We start from the raw sequence: 19,680 nt of genomic DNA on the forward strand, positions 1-19,680 counted from the left end.
TGCTACTAAGTTAGAGGGTTAAAAAATGGAGTCCAGGGCTCTCCAAAGAAGGAGGGTGAACAAAAAAAAACATTTTCAATCTTTTCAATCCCTAAAACTGGATTAAGGTGACCCTGGATGTGTAGTGTACCTAGCTACTACCCAGAGCAAATGTACATCTTCTCTGGACCTTTTAAGTTATTTTTATAATTTTTCATATTTATGTTGGACAATCTAAAATAAAGCACGTGAGGAGATAAGACAACATGAGCAAAATCCAAGAGAAACAACAGACAATAGGAACAAACCCACAGGGGTTTATAACTGGAGGCTTTTTCCTCTTAATCCCCTTCACCTATTTTGCCCCCTACCCCACAATAATCACCCATGTTTTCTCTGTGGCTGTATGTCTGTTTTTTGTTTTCTTTTTTTAAATTATACATATGAGTGAGATCATGTGGTGTTTTTCTTTGACATATTTCACTTAGCATAATGCCTTCTAGATCCATCCATGTTCTATCAAGTGGCAAGATTTCTTTTTTTAATGGCTGAGTAATATTACATTGTATATATATACACAACATCTTTATTCATCAATGGACACTTAGGTTGCTGCTGAAATACTCAATCTTGTGTTTTACATCTTTCAATATACCAAACATAATTTTCAAGCCTGTGTTTAATAATTCCATTATCTGGGATCCCCTGTGGACAAAATGAGCACTATCTTCTGTGCACATAAATTTAAGTATATGCAAACAGAATTGTTATAGTCATCATTTACTTTCTTCACTCATCACCGTGCTTCTAGGATATATCCATCTTGCCATGTGTGCATTTATTCCATTGCTTTTACTTGCTATACCTCATGGTGTCACTCCACCATTTACACCTTCCCCATTTTCCAAAGATAGCCACCAGGGTGGTCTCCAACTTCTCCACCAACTATTCCAGTTATTTTATGGGTGTTACCTTGTCTGTAGGTAAACTGTGAACTGCTTATACATAAGAACCATGTTTTTCTTCCCCTGTTCTTCTCCCTTGACAGTAAATAGTCAAGGAATATTTGTTGATTTTCTATTGTGGCCTATGCATGTTTTCTACTATAAGGTGCTAAAGATTAAAGTAAAATTAATGATAACTAAAATAAGAAGTTGCCAATGGAATCTTCCTGAGCTGAGTTTAACCCAGGCTTTACCCCTTACGAGCTCTGTGACCTTGGGAAAGTAACACCTACTTGCTTTGGGCATTTCTTTCTTCATCTGTTAGAGGGCTGTTATGAGAAATAACAGAGGGCTTAGAGGGCTGTTATGAGAAATAAATTAATTAACTAATTACAAAGCACCTCAGTACAGCAAATGACATATAATAGATTTTTAATAAATAATGGCTGCTATGAGTCCTACCTACGGCTTCAAATTCCAGTCATTTGTACCTGTCAACTCTTCCAAGAGAGTGTAAGCACCTTGGAGGCATGCCATTTCAGACACTTCTTTATATCTGCCCATTACCCAGCACTCTGCTTCATGTAATATTCCATGCATTTATGCTAAATGGATTACTGTAATTCTTTGGTTGGCATTCTGCTAACCTAGATTTTAAGCATACATGGTAGAGTATGTTAAAATGCTCTTTAATCCAGGAATGTAGTATGCATTAATACCCTTATTGCAAGACTCCTGGCAATCTTATTTATTACACGTTGAAAGGAAAGTTGTATCTATTAAGAAGTAAAATCACAAATAAGTAAGTCTTCAGTGCATAAGAAAATTGCTGTTGTCATGTTTTCCGTTTCTCTTTCCATTGGCTTGGAAAATGCAAGTACTCCTTCATTGATATTTTGTCTTCCAGATTTTAAAATAAGAGGAATCTGCATCCTATAACAGAATGACAGAAACATGAATCAGTCTCTTCTACCCCGGTTTTTGACAATTAATTCCTTCTGTTTTGAGGAGCTATATCATTATGATTCACTGTTGAGAATCCTTATAAAACCTGGGCAAATGCTTAAATCAGAATAAAAATCATAGCCAAAATTCTAGATCTACACAAAAATATCTCTAATGGGCTTAGCATAGTTATTCCCCTGTCATTTGTTAGCATCTGACTATGCCATTTCATAAATGCTGAAATTTCTATTATTACTCTTCTGGATCAGCATGTCATACCTACACTGACTTGCCTTAATAAATACAAAGAACAGTGTCTTTAGAATTAAAATATTTGACAGACAACTTCAAAATCTTTTGTGGACTTTAGAGTACATTGCTTAAAGAGTAAAACAAGGCAACTCAGTCTCTAAGAGGTGACATTTCATTTGGGAAGATATCCATTTACCACTTTCAAGAATTTGCACTAAATAAGACAAAAATAAATTATAACACAAAATTCAATGCGATTCTTTATGCCTAAAATTAATAACGATTCATCAAAACAAAGTTCCAGACATAATGTTCGTAGCTTAAATGACAGAAACAAATTCAAGTATTATCAACAAGTACATTTAGTTTGGGATAATACTGGCATTCTCTTAACTTAGATGCTTATAAACAAATTTCAATAAGGAGATGGATATATACAATACAAAATAACGGTGGGGAGGAAAGAAGCAAGGAGGAGAGAATTAAGTAAAAAAAAAAATGAGGAACAACTTTTAAAAGTTTCTAGGGTTTTGTGTAAAGAATAAGGTATATCTCAGAAATGGTTTTGGGAAATGAAAGGATGCCCAGTTTATCATAAAGTGATAAAGCAGTAAGACCAAGTAATAAGCAATATTTTAAAGATGTCGGTAGGAAGAGAGAGGTCATCATTTTTAGCAAATGTGAGATGTAATGAAGTGCCTAGATTTACTGAGTGATGTTTATATCTTACAGTTAGGTATTCTGTAAACAAAAAAAAATCCTTCCTATGGACATTCCTGAAAGAACAGCTGCTACAGTGGGACTGATACTCTAGCCCCTAGTCCTTCTTTGCCCTCTGAAACAATTATTTCTATAATGCATTCTCTGCCATATTATTTAACTCTTTGATCTTTACTATCTGTTTGCTGAATATCCTCCTGCCATTAAAACAAAAGCATTAACAGCTAATACTTAATAATCATAACACTCCAGGGTATGTTTTAAGAGCTTTCCACATACTAACTCATTTACTCCCCATAACAATCCTATGACTAGGTGCTATTGTCATCAGTAATCTCCACTTTGTAGATGGGGAGACTGATTGATAGAGAAGTAACTTGCCTGGGGTCATGGGACGAGTATGGGGTAGAGCTGGGATTTCAACCTAGGTAGACCGGCACCAGGCTCCATGCTCTTAACCAGGATGCTGTGTCACCTCTTTAGTAAGGTGGCCTTTCCCTCTCAACTCTTATCCATCACTGGGCACAATGCCACTGTATCTGCTGTCCTCTAAATTTCAAACTCAGATGTAATATTTGATGAAGCTCTACCTTTGGAACCATCCCACACTACCAAGTCCCAGTGTTGGGACTTAATGTTACCAAAACACTTACAAATGTTTTGGCCCAAAGCAAACTGGTTAGTAGAAAATGAATAGCCCCCTTCATGATTTTTCAAGCTCTAGACATGTTAGTGCATATTGAAAGTTTTATAACCTTTAAGTCTCTTTAAGTATTTTGTTTTCTTTTGTTTTTTGCTTTTTTCACTAATGCATTTTCACTGTCCTGCAAAAAGCTGGAACAAATGTCTAACAATTTGTGATTGCTTAAATAGTGGTAGGTTATATAATGATACAAATGGTATGATCCCATTTTATAATTCTCCTTATATACAATCCCTGCTAACATTTCTAAAAGAAGGTAGTAATCACTGAAAGAAATACTTTAACAGTAAAAACCATCCACAGAAATAATGCTTCTTTGCATAATCATATCTATATGATCTATAATTTTTAGCTTAACTCATTACATATCCTGTGCTGTTTATACATTAAACTCTTTTGATGGTCACAATTTTCTCAAATAGTTTATAACATTCCTTACTTTTCTGGAAGAATGAGTGCTGAAAGAATGAGCGATCAGCATATTTTCCTAGACACATCTCAGATGTGCAAAGTGCTTCTGGAACAAAGTCAAAGGAACCAGCACTACATGTAAGAGTGCATCTCTTTTAATAGTGTGGAAGTGCTTTGACGGAGGTAGGCACAGGGCTGAGGTGCACCAAGTCCTGGGGAGAAATGGGAGGGGAGGCCAGGTATCAACCCAAGGAGGTGACACTTGTAGGATGTAGACTTGTAGGATGGGTTGGAGTTTGTGGGGACACATGGTAGAGAAAAAGCATTTTGGCCCATACACTAGCCAAACAGTAAGTATAGAAGAAAAAATGGCAATCCTTGATTTGATTTTACCTTGTAGAAAACTTTCTCCAAGACCAGTAGTAATTTATAGTAAACCAACAGATATGCATGGGGGAATGGAAAACTTTTTATACCTTTTGTATTTATATCATGAGGTTAGTGGAAGGTTAGTAAGAAAAGTTTTCAAGCACTAGAAGATGTCATACTTTCCTACAAGATTGATATGTATTCAGAAATGTATAAATTGGTCTTACCACACCATTCTTAAAGTTCTCAATCCTTTTCTTCCCTAATTTGTTGGTTATCCACCAGGCCCAGGTTGGCATATATTGCCACAAATATGCCATTAACAAAAAAGGCTGATCCGCGATCCAAACTTCCTTCAAATCATTGGCCATGCTGATTAACATCAGCTGCACACAACGACTGACTGTCATCTTGTGGGACTGATCTGCATCGCTGCCTGTAGTCTAAGAAAATTTTGAAAAATTAGTGAAGGATGTGTATTTATCCAAGGTATATCACAGAACTTTTAGGCTAGAAAGGACCCAGAAGACATCTAGTTGAGTGACTCCTTTAATGTGGCCTCATGCCCCTTAGGAGTCCCCACAGGTACTAATGGGTGCCTATAAGCTATTTGTAATATTTCAAAAAGCCTAATGGAATTCATACACTTAACCAGATAAGATTGTGCAGGCTAACTAAAAGATAAAGGTTCTCTGCTTTCAATTAGAATTGTACCATCTTAAAGTACTTAATGATAATTCCATGTCCAAAAATTCCATGTTTACTTTAATAGTAAAAAATGTTAAACAAATTATTAATACATACATTTAGCAAGTGAAATTCTATAAAATATGGAGTCCATGGGGATGAAATGGAGGAAGAAGATAAAAGCGGTTTCTTGGTACTGAACAAATCTGGTACTGCTACTCTAGTTAACCCACTACCATTCTACAAATAAACTGAGGCCCAGAAAGGCAGTAACTTATCTGTGCTCACACAGATCATTTAGTAGTAGCCAGTTCTATATTCCAAGTCCCTTGATTCCTATAATAGAGTGTTTATTCTATTTTACCATAGTGCCTCCACAGAAAATGTGAAAATGTAAACTGTATACGTAAACATTTACATAGAAGCATATATAGATTTATATCTCAGTAGAAATATTAGTGGAGAAGAAGGAAAATTTCATGGCCTTTAGAGGGATTTTTGTATTAGTGAGTGATACTGGATTCTTCATGAGACATTCACTATTAATTTGATAGATCACTTATGTGTAATCTATGAGCTGAGGGAAGCACAGGCCTGGGTGAGGCTAACCTAAAATTAGTACAACTCAACAAGCTTTTTTCTAAGCTCCTTCACCATAATCCCTTTTTTAAAATCCCAGTAAGATTTAATGTACTAAAATTCAGCCACACAGAACCTTTCAATGTTGCTATAATTTGTGAACTGATTAAAACTGGGTTTTTAAAATACTGATAGTGCACATAATAGTGGATTACTTATAAGCAGTTATCTTAGTAATTTCTTTAGCTTTTATTAAAACTGGATGCCAAAGCCCTATCAGCTAATCTTAACAATTTTCCTAATGCTGAGTTCAGTTCTGTAAATAGTTCATAAGCAATTCTAACATGAAAACCCTGAGGCATAGTGATATAATGCCAGTGTATAACTACTAAAGCATTCAAATTATTCCCCAACTAGAAATTTTTACCTTTGTGACTTCTTCAGTTAGGGCATTCTTCACAATATTTGATTGCACAGGTCCTGGGCAAATGTTAGAAACTATTATACCTGGGTATGTAGCAAGTTCAATTCGGAGGGTATTAAAAAATCCCTAAAAGGCAAAAAAAAGCAAGTAAAATTAAATACAGACACATATCTCATGTTTACTAATAGCACTGAATTACTTTTCTTCAACTTTTTATGAAGGCCAACAGCAGCAGAAAATATGTCCTGAAATGCCTGAGTAAAGGATAGGAAATGTAATTACACAAGATGAGGCATTTTTAAGTGTAAGACTGAAGGCAATCTAGAAGAGGCATTCTCAGCTCTTTCCAGGTATGAATGGTTCATCCCCGCATTGGCAGTGGCAGCTCGTGCTACCAGCGATTTAGCACTGGATTAGTGAGAGATTACTCCTGGAGAGTCTGATACACCCTCCCACCCAGTCGCCGCCAGCTCCCCACCCCAAAAGGGTTGCGTGTTCTCCACCGAGCGTCACTAAGGCTGGGTTTCTTTTTCTCCCTCAAAGTGGCCTAAAGTGCAGATGTTGGGGCAAGGGGGAGCAAGCGGGGATTAGTACTAAACCGAAACTATCATAGCGGAACAGTTCAACCTTTTCAATTACTATTTGAATAGACAATTAGTTTCAGCAAAGATTTATATTTTGGGGGTAGTAAGAGAGTACATGGCTAGTTAAAAATGTAATATGATTGCTTACTCAATGGCTTTTGTAAAAACAAGCTGGACCCTCTAGACTTAAAAGATACTGCCCATTTCTAAACCAAATAGGGAGTAAACATCTACACCCCTTCACCTCCTCTCTAAATCAGGAAATATTCCAAGACTACATTGTGATAAACTGAATTAATTGAAAAGCCTAAGCAGCTAACCCAGGGTGCATTCATTTATGATCCAATAACATCAAACAGTTACCAGCCTTTAATGCTGATGCCTAACAAACACAGGGTCTTTGAGGGTTCACGCTGTCAGAGACTAATACGGTGCCTGACTCAGATGGACAGGAAAAAAGGCTTCATGAATGAACTCCTGCACCCTTAACCTTCTGCCACTCTAAGCAAAAGAGGGGAGAGGACACCATGAAAGCCAATACACCACACACGAAAACCTCTCCTTGTTTGAAATCACATCTAGTATAGTGTGTGAACTTCTGAATGACAAATAAGTTCACTCTCTAGCTTGCTGGGTATCGGGGAAGGAAATGTGCTCTTCAAAAAGAGCCTCCTGGTCTCAGTGTTCAGCTACTGGTATAACCAGAGTCTCAACCTGCCACATGGTATCAGATGATCAAATCCAATAATAAAACAGTGAGTCTCGGAGGGCAGGCCAGACAACTCATATTGTGTTTGACTGAAAGCATCCTGCATGTCTTATGAGATACTAAGTGTGAAACAGATGGGGTGGCCAACTTCCCTCATCTGCCTGCCTGAGACTTGCCCAACTGCTCTGCAGGAAGTAAATGATACCCCATTACCAAATATGAGGAAATCATCACTCCCGTATTTCATTTCATCACTCTGCAACTGTCTGCTCTGCACAGCAGAAAGAGGATCCTAAGGAACCAAAGCTTCAAATTTTCATGTGACTGATGACCCATTCAACTATTGCATCTCATTATTCCAACAGTGAAACATTCTACTTAAACTGACCTTCAACAGCATTAATTATAAATCATTTGTCTTTCTTAATCATTCTCCTATTGGCCTTATGATTTAATTTGTTCCATGTTATAGTTTAGTTACATTTCTTATCCACTCTTAAGCCAACATTAAAAATTCATCCGTTTCTAATATTCACATCTCATAAATTATGCAAGCCAAATTAAGCTTTCTCCAAGACTCTGCCTTAACTAGATTTTCTTCTTCCAATGAAATCAGAGTAAACAGAGTCAAGGCTAGTCCCAGTAGGGATATGAAACGCAGGGCTAGTCATTCAGTGGGCAGTTCCTATGTCTGACATGCATGTACATTTAGAAATTCAGGTAAAATAAACACCAACAACAATGGGGAAGGAAAAAGAAGTCACAGAAATGAGGAGGACAAGTACATCCTGAAATGTGAGTAGAAGAAACAAGGGGTAGACCCCAAATTTGCCATGAAGATGTGTTAGAAATGAGGAAAAGGTAAAGGGTGACATGTCAACTAGACTATACAGTTTTCAAGGGCAGGGATCATATCATACATATCTTATCATCTTTATACTCCCAGGACCTGTTGCAGTGCACGACACAGTGTAGGTGCTCAATACATGTTTGCTAAATTAGGAAGAGGCATGTAAGGCTCAAGTCTTTTTTAGCATCTTCTGGGTAAGTCTTCTACCCGAGATCTCCTTGGGTCTCTCTCTGTCTCCATACATCACTACCCAGTTCCAATGATCTCTTGCAGTGAAGGCCATATGCCCCATATACACATTCAGGTCAGTTCTATCCGAGTTGAGTTTTGGCAGCCTTACCTGAAGAGCGTGTTTGCTGGCACAATAGCCAGCAGAAAGGGGTGCACATACAACACCCAGGAGGCTAGTCACAGTAACAATTTTTCCTTGCTTCCTCTCAATCATGTGAGGCAGAACACACTTTGTCAAGGACACCGTCCCTAAGTAGTTAACCTCTATTAGCTCCTTGTAGACGTCCAGGCTGGTGTCCACACACAAAGAACGCTGGGATACTCCACCATTGTTGACCAGAATGTCAATCTAATTAAAGAAAATCAGAAAAGGGGCACTTTAGGATGACCTGTAGATGTACTGTTGGAATTCCCAGGGATGGCTGGTTATATTGTTAACTTGATGAATCGATGGTATATTTCCAGAAGTCAGCAATAAAAAAGATAAAATGAAAATCAGAATTCACCTATAGAACTAAATTCTCAACTTAAGTGACTTTTTATGGAAAATAATGTGTCACAAAAATAATAGGCACAGTGGATTTTTAGCTTCTTTTGTTCTACATGGAGGAGTTAGTATTTGTTAAGGGAGGAAAAGTTCTAATTACATAAAGCCACAGTCTCAGAGATTAAGAGGCCCAACTCATGGGCCTTCATCACACTGCATGAACCCATTTGCCTAAAGCCCTTTGAATGACAGCACCATAGATGCGAATCTCTTTTGCAGCTACTTCAAAGCAAGATTCATGCACTCAAAATGCTACTTACTTTGCCAAACTCCTGGAGAACCGCTTTGGTAGCCATTTCATGGGAACTTCTGTTAGTCAGGTCAAGGGGCAAAATGAGTATATCTTTTCCTTTCAAATTGCCATTCTCTAAATAAAGACACTTAAAAATTAATGTGGAAGTCATGTGCTATTTACATTAACATTTAACACCCACCCTACAACCACATTTGGCAATGAACTCATTTCTGGGTGGCCCTGTGGTTGAGGTTCTCTTCAGTGACCAAGAAGAGGACTGGTAGTGATATGGCAACATATCATCAGACAAAAAGCTGGGTACACAGGAAGTAGAATTCCTCTCTTCAGCTTGAATATATACAGCCTAATATTGGAAAAGACTCTAGAAGAAATCAAGATTATACTACAAGCTAAAAAAAGCAAAAATTTTAGAGCAATTTCTTTAGAAGTACAGAGGTACATCTGTACAACTGTTATATGATAGGTTCACTACTTGATTTTTAAACACATTTTTTAAAATTTTATGCTGAAAATCAATAAGAAATTGAGTCCTCCAGTCACATGACACATAGAAGCTTCCTTCCAGAGGCTAAGGATTCCAGGAGGCAAACAAGGAAAAGGATACAATCAAATTCACAACCAAGAAACATGTTGTGCTGTAATGGCCCTTTCTATTTCTGTTCATCAAAAGAGCAACTGAAACTAATTTCCTTGAATTCTAACCTTGAAATACAACAAGGTTGTGTTTCAATAAGAAAAACAAGTAAGTAGAGAAAACAAGAGGTGTAAAGGCTTTATGGGCAAAGGAGTAAATTGTGAAACATTAACTGTTTTTTAAAAGAAATAGTTTGCACTAATGATCTGACAAATAAAAGGGAAACACCCTTACTCGAGCTAAGAAATGCTGTTATGGTTCATTTCTGCCAGTGCAAGTCTCAACATTGGAGGAGCAACTGCCTTAAGAAGTGGCCCAGTTCAGAAACACAAGAAGCCTTTGAAAGCAATATCGTGAAAGAGGGCTTGTGGCCGTGGCAACTAACTCTGTTTCTGGGTGGTTAGTTCCATCAGCAAAGTGAAAGAAAGATTTTTAAAGAATGACAGGTAAATGACCAAAAAAATGGTCTACTGGAAAATTCAAAATTATTTCAGTGTAGATACTAAATGTCCCATGAGAAATAATAACTTTATTACTTGAGGCTGCTTTCACTGTGAACATAACTACACCAAAACCCAAACAGACAAAAAAATTGTTGTCCTATATATATGAAAAATATTACCTCAAGTTGCATTTTTCAAACTTAATTCTATTCCGAGACTTCCCTAGTGTCCAGTGGTTAAGACTCTGTGCTTCCACTGCAAAGGGGCATGGGTACGATCCCTGGTCCGGGAACTAAGATCCCACATGTGTGGCGTGCCCAAAAAAAAAAAAAATTAAACTCTATTCCTGTTTTATCCTGGTAACAACAATCTTATACCATTTCATATGATTGTAATATCTGATGTTTTAACAAAATGTCAATTCAATTTCTCTGGTTACATACATGTATATCATACATAAGAACCAAACTGTTCTTTCTCTAAGACGAAAATGTAAGACATTTATTTGGTCACTAAAAATCCACTAGCATTTGAGAGAATTGATGGTCACTCCCTACTGCTAAGAACCAGTGTCAAAAAAAGTAGAAATGTGGCAGAAAAAGAGAAGAAAAAGCCAGGCCAGCTAACTAAGAGATGACAAAAGGAAGAGGACTTGGATCAAAGCACGCAGAGCATTTGGAAACAGAGTCTACTGCCCAGGAGGATCCCCCTCTTCCCTCTAAAATTCCCAAGTTTTGACTTTGGGTTCTGATTTACTTCTAGGAAGCACTGCTGCTATTTTAGATTTACTTACCAAGGCATCTTCTTTTCACCCTTTCCAGCTCATGCACTCTTCTGGCTGACAGCACAAGAGAAACTCCTAGTTTGGACAGCTGGTAAGCCAGCTCTTCACCAATCCCACTTGATGCTCCAGTCACCCACACCACCATATCAGTCAGCTCCCATTCTATTGAAAAAGGAGTGGGGATTGAGGAGAGAAAATAAGCTACAGATTACATCCATAAATCAAAGATTAACCAAAGGAAAAAAGTAGTTTTATACAATATCACTGAATAAGAAGACATAATGTGTGGCGCTTAAAAATTTAAATATCCTATGTTTACAGCCTTGATTGTGGTGATGGTCTCACAGGTGTATACTTATCCCCAAACTCATCCAGTTGTATACATTAAATATGGACAGTTTCTTATATGATAATCATACCTCAATAAAGTGGTTTAAAATTTTTTTAAATTAAATATCCTAAGAAAACACTTCCTAACTAGTGCTACAAATCATATTAGTAACAGTTATCAACATGTTATTTTGTGTATTCTAGACTCTTGGTGAGTTTTCCAGACTTTACTTCAAGGTATAACTCCATGGTCTGACTCTAAGGCTCTATTTATCTGTATATTTTGATCTAGAAAAGGGAGGGTAAGTAAATAGAAAGTATCTAGACTCACATTCTCACTTTCCTTATTCATAAATGAGGGATTCAGATAAGATGATCATTAAAAGTCCCATCCAGTTTTCAATTCTATTATTCTAATTTCTTGCAAATCTGAATATACCAAGTTCTACTCTAGGGTATGGTAGAATCACCCTGGATTTTTAAAGTCATGTTTTCCCCATTTGTCAATCATATCTGATGCCTATCAACTAAAGGTCATTTTGTAAAAGTGCCCCCCAAATGCCTGAGCTTTCATCTTAGAAGAATCTAGTAGTTCACCCAAGAAGAAATACATATGAGCAATGAAATGTACTCTGCTTGCCCAAGTATCATCTTGTTAAAGATTGTAAAAATGTAAAATAAAGCAATGACGAGTGGTTTATTCTCCAGTGAAAAACTTATTTGCACTGAAGCACACGATAGCCACCGTCCACCTGAATTCGTAGAGAGTCACTGTAGTGCAGTGTTCCTTATTTATTAAAATGTGTTATTTATCAAAAATAGCAAACAAGGTTTTATTTAAGATACACATTGCTGATTTTAGATCAGAAAAGTTAAAATCAGGAAACTAGTTTACTGTTTTAGTCAAACAATTCTAAAACCTAACTGGCGGGTAATCAGTACGAGCTCTGGAGACTATCAGGGCTCAAGTTTCAGCTGTGTCACACACAGCAATGAAATGCTCCCATGTGAGAACTCGGTGCCTTAATTTTCCAAACCTGGAAAACTGAATTAATAATAAAACCTCCTTCATAGGACTGTTGAGAGAAATGAGTTAAAACATGTAAAGCACTCAGAGCAGTGTGTGACACATACTCAGTGCTTAATAAAATGTCAACTGTAATTGTTGCTAAAATTGTTTAACAAATGGACTTTTTGGCAGCAAAACACATTGTATGTTGTAATTTCTCCAGCCACGGGCAATGGGGTTACTAACTTTAATAGCTTAACATTTTTTCATTGCTTCCTATGTGTTTAAACATATTACTTTATTAAAACCCTCACAAGGACCTTATGAAACAAGAATGATCTCAATTTTATAGAAAAGGAAACTGAGGTTTACAGAGATTAATTTACAGCACTAGACTGTACATTTCCTTAAGGCTAGGACCCTGACTCCCTTATTCATTGCTGTGTCCTCAGTGCATCGCACAGAGACTCGCATAGAGAAAGCACTCCATAAATCACTGTTGAATAAACACCCAAGAACCCTGGCAGAGATAGGATAGGAGTCCAGGTATATCTAGCTCCAAAGCCCACACTCCGATCACTAGCCTACACTGACCACGTTTTAATAAGATCAATATCTTAGAACCCAACTGTCTCAGCCATTCAAGAAAATGTCCTCAGGAAAGAGGTGTCATGTAAATATCTGAACTAAGGACAGAAACATCCCAAATACTGTGTCTGGGCTACAATGCTTTCCTATCATTTGATGTACTTTTTTCTCTTTTTTGTGGCTGCAGCTTGAAGGATCTCAGTTCCCTAACCCGGGCCACGGCAGTGAAAGCTCCAAGTCCTAACCACTAGACCACCAGGGAACTCCCACATCTGATGTACTTTTGTGGAAAGGCTCAACTGAGCAACCTTCCTGAAGGACTTTATCAGGAATAGCAGAACGTATATTCAGATAGTCATTCAATGACTACTCATTGTTCCAAAGTTCTGCAATACACAAGACTACAAGGTGAATATAATTTGTAACTATTTACTAACTAGCACAGAACTAACAAAGATTTCTTCATTTGTATACCAATATGCAAACATTATTTAAATGCAACAATGAAAACCCGCAGGCTCACATTTACCTTAGTACACCTGCAGTTCTGGCACCCTTCTTCCCACTCTGGAGAAGAAAACTTTTTTATTCAGCACCAACTTTTGTTTAACAATTCAACAGAATCTGGCATACATAATGGCCTCCCCTAAAGAGCCTCTGAAAGCAGATTCTTGGAGTTGGAAGGACACTTAGAGTTCAACCCCCAACCCAGTTTCAGAATTCTCCCCTCAGGCTGTTGACTAGGCTCTACTTAATTTCCTCACAGGAAGAGTAAGCTAGTTATCTCTGAGGCACTGGTTCCTTTTCAAGGCAAGTCTAATCATTCAAGGGGTTCAGGGATTCTTTCTTACACTGATAACTTTAACTCCTATGGATCGGCAGGCAGCCGTTGGCAGCAGTTCTGCCTTGTGGTGTCAGGAAGAATAAATCAAGCCTGTTTTGCACATGACAGTGTCTCATCTATTTGAAGACAGCTGTTATATCCTCCCTACGTCCTTTCATCTCTTGCTTCTCTAAGGCTAAACACCTCCAATTTCTGCTACCTTCCCTCAGATGGCATGGCATCCGATTTCCTCACTCTTCTGCTCACACCCTCTGCACAAGCTCCAGCTGGTCAATGTTCCTACTGAAAGGAGCTGACCAGAGCAGGACACAGGACTCCCATGGGGTCTGGACAGTTCAGAGCAAAGTGACATGACTAACTCGCTTCCCTTGTCCCTCAGAAGGGAGGCTCCGTGAGGGCCCAGGCAGTGGCTGGCTCAGTCACTGCTGTGTCCCCAGTGCCCAGCACAGAGGCCAACACAAGCAGGTATTCAGAAGACATCTGTTGTTGTTTGCAGTTTGTTCCATCAGACACTAAACATCTCCCAGGATTGCCTAATCTTTTCTGGCACTTCACAGTTGACTCACACCGAGGTTACTGCCAACTAAAATCTGAGTCTTCCTCATATGTGCTGCTGTTGAGACTTTTCCTACTCTGGACTGGTGCCATGGATTTTTCTGGATCTACATGCAATACCTAAAATTAGTCACTCTTAAATGTCACCATGTGAGACACAGGCTTGGAAATGCAGAGACTATCTCCAGAAGGATACATAAAAGGCAGGAAATGGTGGTTGCCTCCAAAGAGGCATACTGGGTGGCTGGGAGACAAGGGTGGAAGAGAGCTTTACTTGTCACCATACATCCCTTTGTATTTTTAAAATTTGCCTTATGTGAGTATATTGTCTATTTTTTAAAGTGACAGAAAGTAATAAACCTATAGAGAAGAAAAAGAGGATAATTTTACTTTAATCTTAAAAGAGTCTGCCCATCTTTGCAGGCTGAGCTGTTTAGGGAACTTGAGTCTATCTTCATGTTCCTTTTACTTTTTTTCATTATCACCTCACCCCCACCCCCAGCCCCTAAATGTCTTTTTAGTCATTTTTTCCTAATTAACTCCTCCAAGACATTTAAATTTCACAGATATACTGTATATCTGTTTATGTATTTACATATATCTATCTGTGCTTTATACATAAAAGGAGTTCTATAAAGTTTACTCTTCAGTCAATGCAGGTTTAAGAATGGTGAAATTTAAAAATTAAGTTAAAAGTTAAGGGCTTCCCTGGTGGCGCGGTGGTTGAGAATCTGCCTGCCAATGCAGGGGACATGGGTTCGAGCCCTGGTCTGGGAGGATCCCACATGCCGCAGAGCCACTAGGCCCGTGAGCCACAACTACTGAGCCTGCGCGTCTGGAGCCTGTGCTCCGCAACAAGAGAGGCCGCGAAAGTGAGAGGCCCGCGCACCGCGATGAAGAGTGGCCCTCACTTGCCGCAACTAGAGAAAGCCCTCGCACAGAAACGAAGACCCAACACAGCCAAAAAATAAATAAATAAAATATACAGGAAATTCACATTTATTAAAAAAAAAAAGTTAAGTTAAAATTTAAAAGCTATTAACATTTAACTTTACAACTGTAAACTTACAAAAGTTATTTTGCTAAATAACTTGTAATGTATTTACTTAAATTGTAATGTATTATATTACATATGTAAATTGGCGAATTATACAGCTACATAATAGCAAAGTAATTAAATGTATTAAAAAAACCCTTCAAAACTGATACTTTTCCAGCAAAAGACACTGAAAAAACTAAATGAATTTCTTAAAAATTACCTTTAGCCACCTTAACTTTTACTTGATATGTTAAAAATAACTTTTCATTTAACTAGCTGCTAGATATTGTCAACATATTTCCTTTTCAGCACTTGACATTATCAATTGAATAACTTTTATAGAATAATAAAATATAAGGTATTTTTATGTAATTCTCAAAGTCCAATTTAACACAAAAGCACTGAGGATCAAACACAAACATCCACAAAGCAGCCAACAGGCACATGCATTCCATCTGCTGAGATGGAGCATATGACTAAGAGAAAGTGTACCAATCACAGCCATCTATTTGCCATAGTTCTGTAGCCCTGATCTTGCACATGTGTTAATGTATTTTCCATGAACTCAATGTCAGCACTACACATGCTATACCCCCCCAAAAACCCAAGAAGAAAAATGAAATACTAAGGAATAATATTTTGTTGGGTAGAGATGAGCTTTGGAGGGGCATAAAACATTGTACCATCTAAGATTTTTTCCTGTCCCCAAGAACCAATTCTCACCCCTGTGTAAGTGATATGGCTCCTCTTCCCTCCCTGGCTCCAGTTTTTGTTTGTTTGTTTATAACAGTTTTAATGGAGTATAATTGCTTTACAGTGTTGCATTAGTTTCTGCTGTACAACAAAGTGAATCAGCTATATGTATACATATATCCCCATATCCTCTCCCTCTTGAGCCTCTCTCCCACCCTCCCTATCCCACCACTCTAGGTGGTCACAAAGCACTGAGCTGATCTCCCTGTGCTATGCGGCTGCTTCCCACTAGCTATCTATTTTACATTTGGTAGTGTATATACGTCCATGCCACTCTCTCACTTCGTCCCAGCTTCCTCATCCCCCGCTGTCCTCCAGTCCGTTCTCCACATCTGCGTCTCTATTCCTGCCCTGCCACTAGGTTCATCAGTACCTTTTATTTAGATTCCATATATATGTGTTAGCATACGGTATTTGTTTTTCTCTTTCTGACTTACTTCACCCTGTATGATAGACTCTAGGTCCATCCACCTCATTACAAATAACTCAGTTTCGTTCCTTTTTATGGCTGAGTAACATTCCATTGTATATATGTGCCACATCTTTATCCATTCATCTGTCAGTGGACATTTAGGTTGCTTCCATGTCCTCCTGGCTATTGTAAATAGTGCTGCAACGAACATTGTGGTACATGTCTCTTTTTGAATTATGGTTTTCTCAGGGCATATGCCTGGCTCCACTTCTAAAGCATACTAGTTATCACTTCCAAGCAAACCTCCTCACATGATTTGGATAGTTTCATACAGGAAACTAGGTCCAGGGAAATCCCACTTCCCCCCTGGCCCTTACAGATCCAAAGCCTAGCTCTGGGCAGTCTATTGAATTTCTCTGAGCATTAGGTTCCCTATCTGGAAAATAAGCTTAATAATGCCTACTTTATAAGAGTCACTGTAAAGGTGACCTGTCATGTGTGAAAAGGGCCTAAGCCCAGTGCTTAGCACATAGAATGCGTTTAGTAAACGACCATCAAATATTAAGCAGGGCACAGATAAAAGTGAGACAGGCAGAACGCCTTTTAGTATGCCAGTAATGATCTTCCTCCAGGCAAAACGCCAATCCGGTTCTTTCTATGGTTATACTTTTATCCCAGTGAGTAAGCAGGTATGTGGGTGACTCTGGATTACCTCAAATTTTATTTCGTTACTCTGAGTAGAGAGAGAAATGGCAGATAAACAACCGCACAAAGTAGCCTCAAAAGGAGTCTCCTTTAAGAACGCACTGTTTCTCAAAGTATTGTCCTCCCACGCTGCATCGGAATCCCTGGGAGCGGGCTTGAGAATTCTGAGATCTGTGGGCGCCCCACAATGCTCTCTTACGCTGGCAACCAGGCAAGTCCATATGGACCAGGACAGAAGACAAAAGGCCCCGGCCCTTTCCTCCCCGAACCGTAGCCCCGGGGAAAGACGCAGCCTCGCTTCCCGGAAGCTCAACGCCACCCTTAGCGAGGGACGCGAAGGCAGCGGAAATCGGACCGCACGGAGCCTGGCCTCCCACTCCGGAAAGGCGGCTGCGGGTCCTCACCTGGGCGTCGCCCCTGCCACTCGGCCCACAGCAGGGTCAGGTCGCCGTCGGCCCGCAGGAAGCATACCAGCTGCACCACGAGCGCGAGCAGCGCGCAGAGCGCCAGCAGCCAGAGCAGCAGGTTCCAGCTCATCGCGGCCGCGCGCGCCCTGCTACGCAGGACGAAAACCGACTGACCAACAAAGCCACCGACCGAGTCTAAGCCGCGCGGCAACGCTCGTGCCTCAGCACCGCCTCCGCCGCCGCCGTGCCCGCCCCCGGCCCGGGCCCGCCCGGAGAGCCGGCAGAAGGGAGGAGTGGCCAGGTGCACCCAGACCAGCTCCCCGCCGGCCGGGAGCCGCCCCTCGGCTGCGCGCGTTGGGCGTGGGCGATGCCGGCCCAGCGCCCCGCCCGGCGATCGCTGCCCAGGCTTTGCCTGCTTGTGCTCCTAATAAGGGGTTGCAGTAGGAACAGACGGCGTGGATGACTCAAGCACTTGGCGATACTCCTGTTGGTACGGTAGTCACAGCATTTATAATCTCAAGAACGATTCTTTTACAGTTGTTTTGCGGGCAAATAGTTTTCGAAGCTCAGGAAGAGCACAAATATTCCAACCTATGAATTCGACCTCCTCCTCCCCCTTCTTATCTTTCTTTCTTTAACTAGATGAACCCAACAAACCGTCAATTTGTTTCCACCCCACGCCACCCCCACCCCTTCCCCGAATTAACCCAGTGGCTGAGTAGGACTGGCCCCGTGTCCACCTAAATTTGGAAAGCACCTTGAAAAGTGACCCTGGCCCCATTGGTGAATGAGAAAGTGCAGGTTGGGCCTCCTAGTGCTAGGAGCACGGACTGGGGACTTGAGCCAACTCAGTTGGAGTCCGGGTAGCTGAGCCCTCCTCAGTGACCCTGAGTAAATGTTTTCCTTATCTGTACCCACAAAGAATATGTAATTTTTTTTAAACAAATTTATTTATTTATCTTTGGCTGCGTTGGGCCTTCTTTGCTGCGCGCGGGCTTTTTTCTAGTTGCGGTGAGCGGGGGCTACTCTTCGTTGTGGTGCGCCGGCTTCTCATTGTGGTGGTTTCTCTTATTGCGGAGCACAGTCTCTAGGCGCGCGGGCTTCAGTAGTTGTAGCATGTAGGCTCAGTAGTTGTGGCACACGGGCTTAGTTGCTCCGTGCATGTGGGATCTTCCCGGACCAGGGCTGGAACCCGTGTCCCCTGCATTGGCAGGCGGATTCTTAACCACTGTGCCACCAGGGAAGCCCAAGAATATGTAATTTAAATGAGAAAAATGCCTGTGAGAGGAGCACAGTGGCTCATACACAGTAATTATATTCATTCTTTCTTTTGTAGTTATTAGAATTAATTATTATTATTTATTGTTTCTATTATAATTATCATTTCTTAGACTCCAACCTGAAAGGCGAGGGCTTTATTTATCAACTCTATATTCTGCACCTAGAGAGTTCCGTTACACCTGGAAGCCATAAGAATGTTTACACTGTGTTGAATCAGAAATTGTTGTGATATTGTTCAGGGTTCCTGGAGGAAGATGTGCCCTACCTAGCTAAACCCTGACCCTGACTGATAGTTTATCCTGATCACAACTTGGAATAATATTGCTCAAGAGTTACCCTTATTGCCTTGTCACCTTTACAATATGGGTTTTATTTTCCTTATGACAAATGACTTTTCAAATAAGGTGCTTAAAAATAGTTACCAGCTGGAGCTGGAACCGATCTCAGGTTCAGCTGCTCTTGCTCAGTGTTCCAAGAGACAAGGGTTGCTGGAAATAGAAAGATACTTTATTCAGGAAGCCGGCAACCTAGGGAGATGGTGGACTAGCAACCCCAAAACCATTTCCCGCTTGTCAGTTAGAGGGAAAGGGTTTTACAGGGGAAAACGGGGAAGTTTCAGGAGTGTGCAGAACAGCACAGTCAGCTCCGACAATCATCTTGAAACTGGTCATGTGGTGGTCTGGTCAGTGTCATCTTGATTGTTTTA

General features: G+C 39.9%; 1 protein-coding gene across 1 annotated transcript; it reads right to left on the bottom strand.

The window, feature by feature from the left end:
- Window positions 1–1,338: 1,338 nt before the first annotated feature.
- DHRS7 (dehydrogenase/reductase 7) lies at window positions 1,339–18,032 on the bottom strand. The gene is made up of 7 exons (XM_059914330.1): window positions 17,691–18,032; window positions 11,061–11,213; window positions 9,195–9,301; window positions 8,497–8,736; window positions 6,017–6,139; window positions 4,551–4,766; window positions 1,339–1,856 (listed from the first exon to the last, which is right to left on the bottom strand). Exons 1-7 carry the CDS (start codon window positions 17,821–17,823, stop codon window positions 1,809–1,811), a joined length of 1,020 nt encoding a protein of 339 aa, XP_059770313.1. The 5' UTR covers window positions 17,824–18,032; the 3' UTR covers window positions 1,339–1,808.
- Window positions 18,033–19,680: the final 1,648 nt, after the last annotated feature.

This window comes from Balaenoptera ricei, chromosome 2 (genome assembly GCF_028023285.1).
Source record: "Balaenoptera ricei isolate mBalRic1 chromosome 2, mBalRic1.hap2, whole genome shotgun sequence".
In the NCBI taxonomy this organism is placed as follows: Eukaryota; Metazoa; Chordata; class Mammalia; order Artiodactyla; family Balaenopteridae; genus Balaenoptera; species Balaenoptera ricei.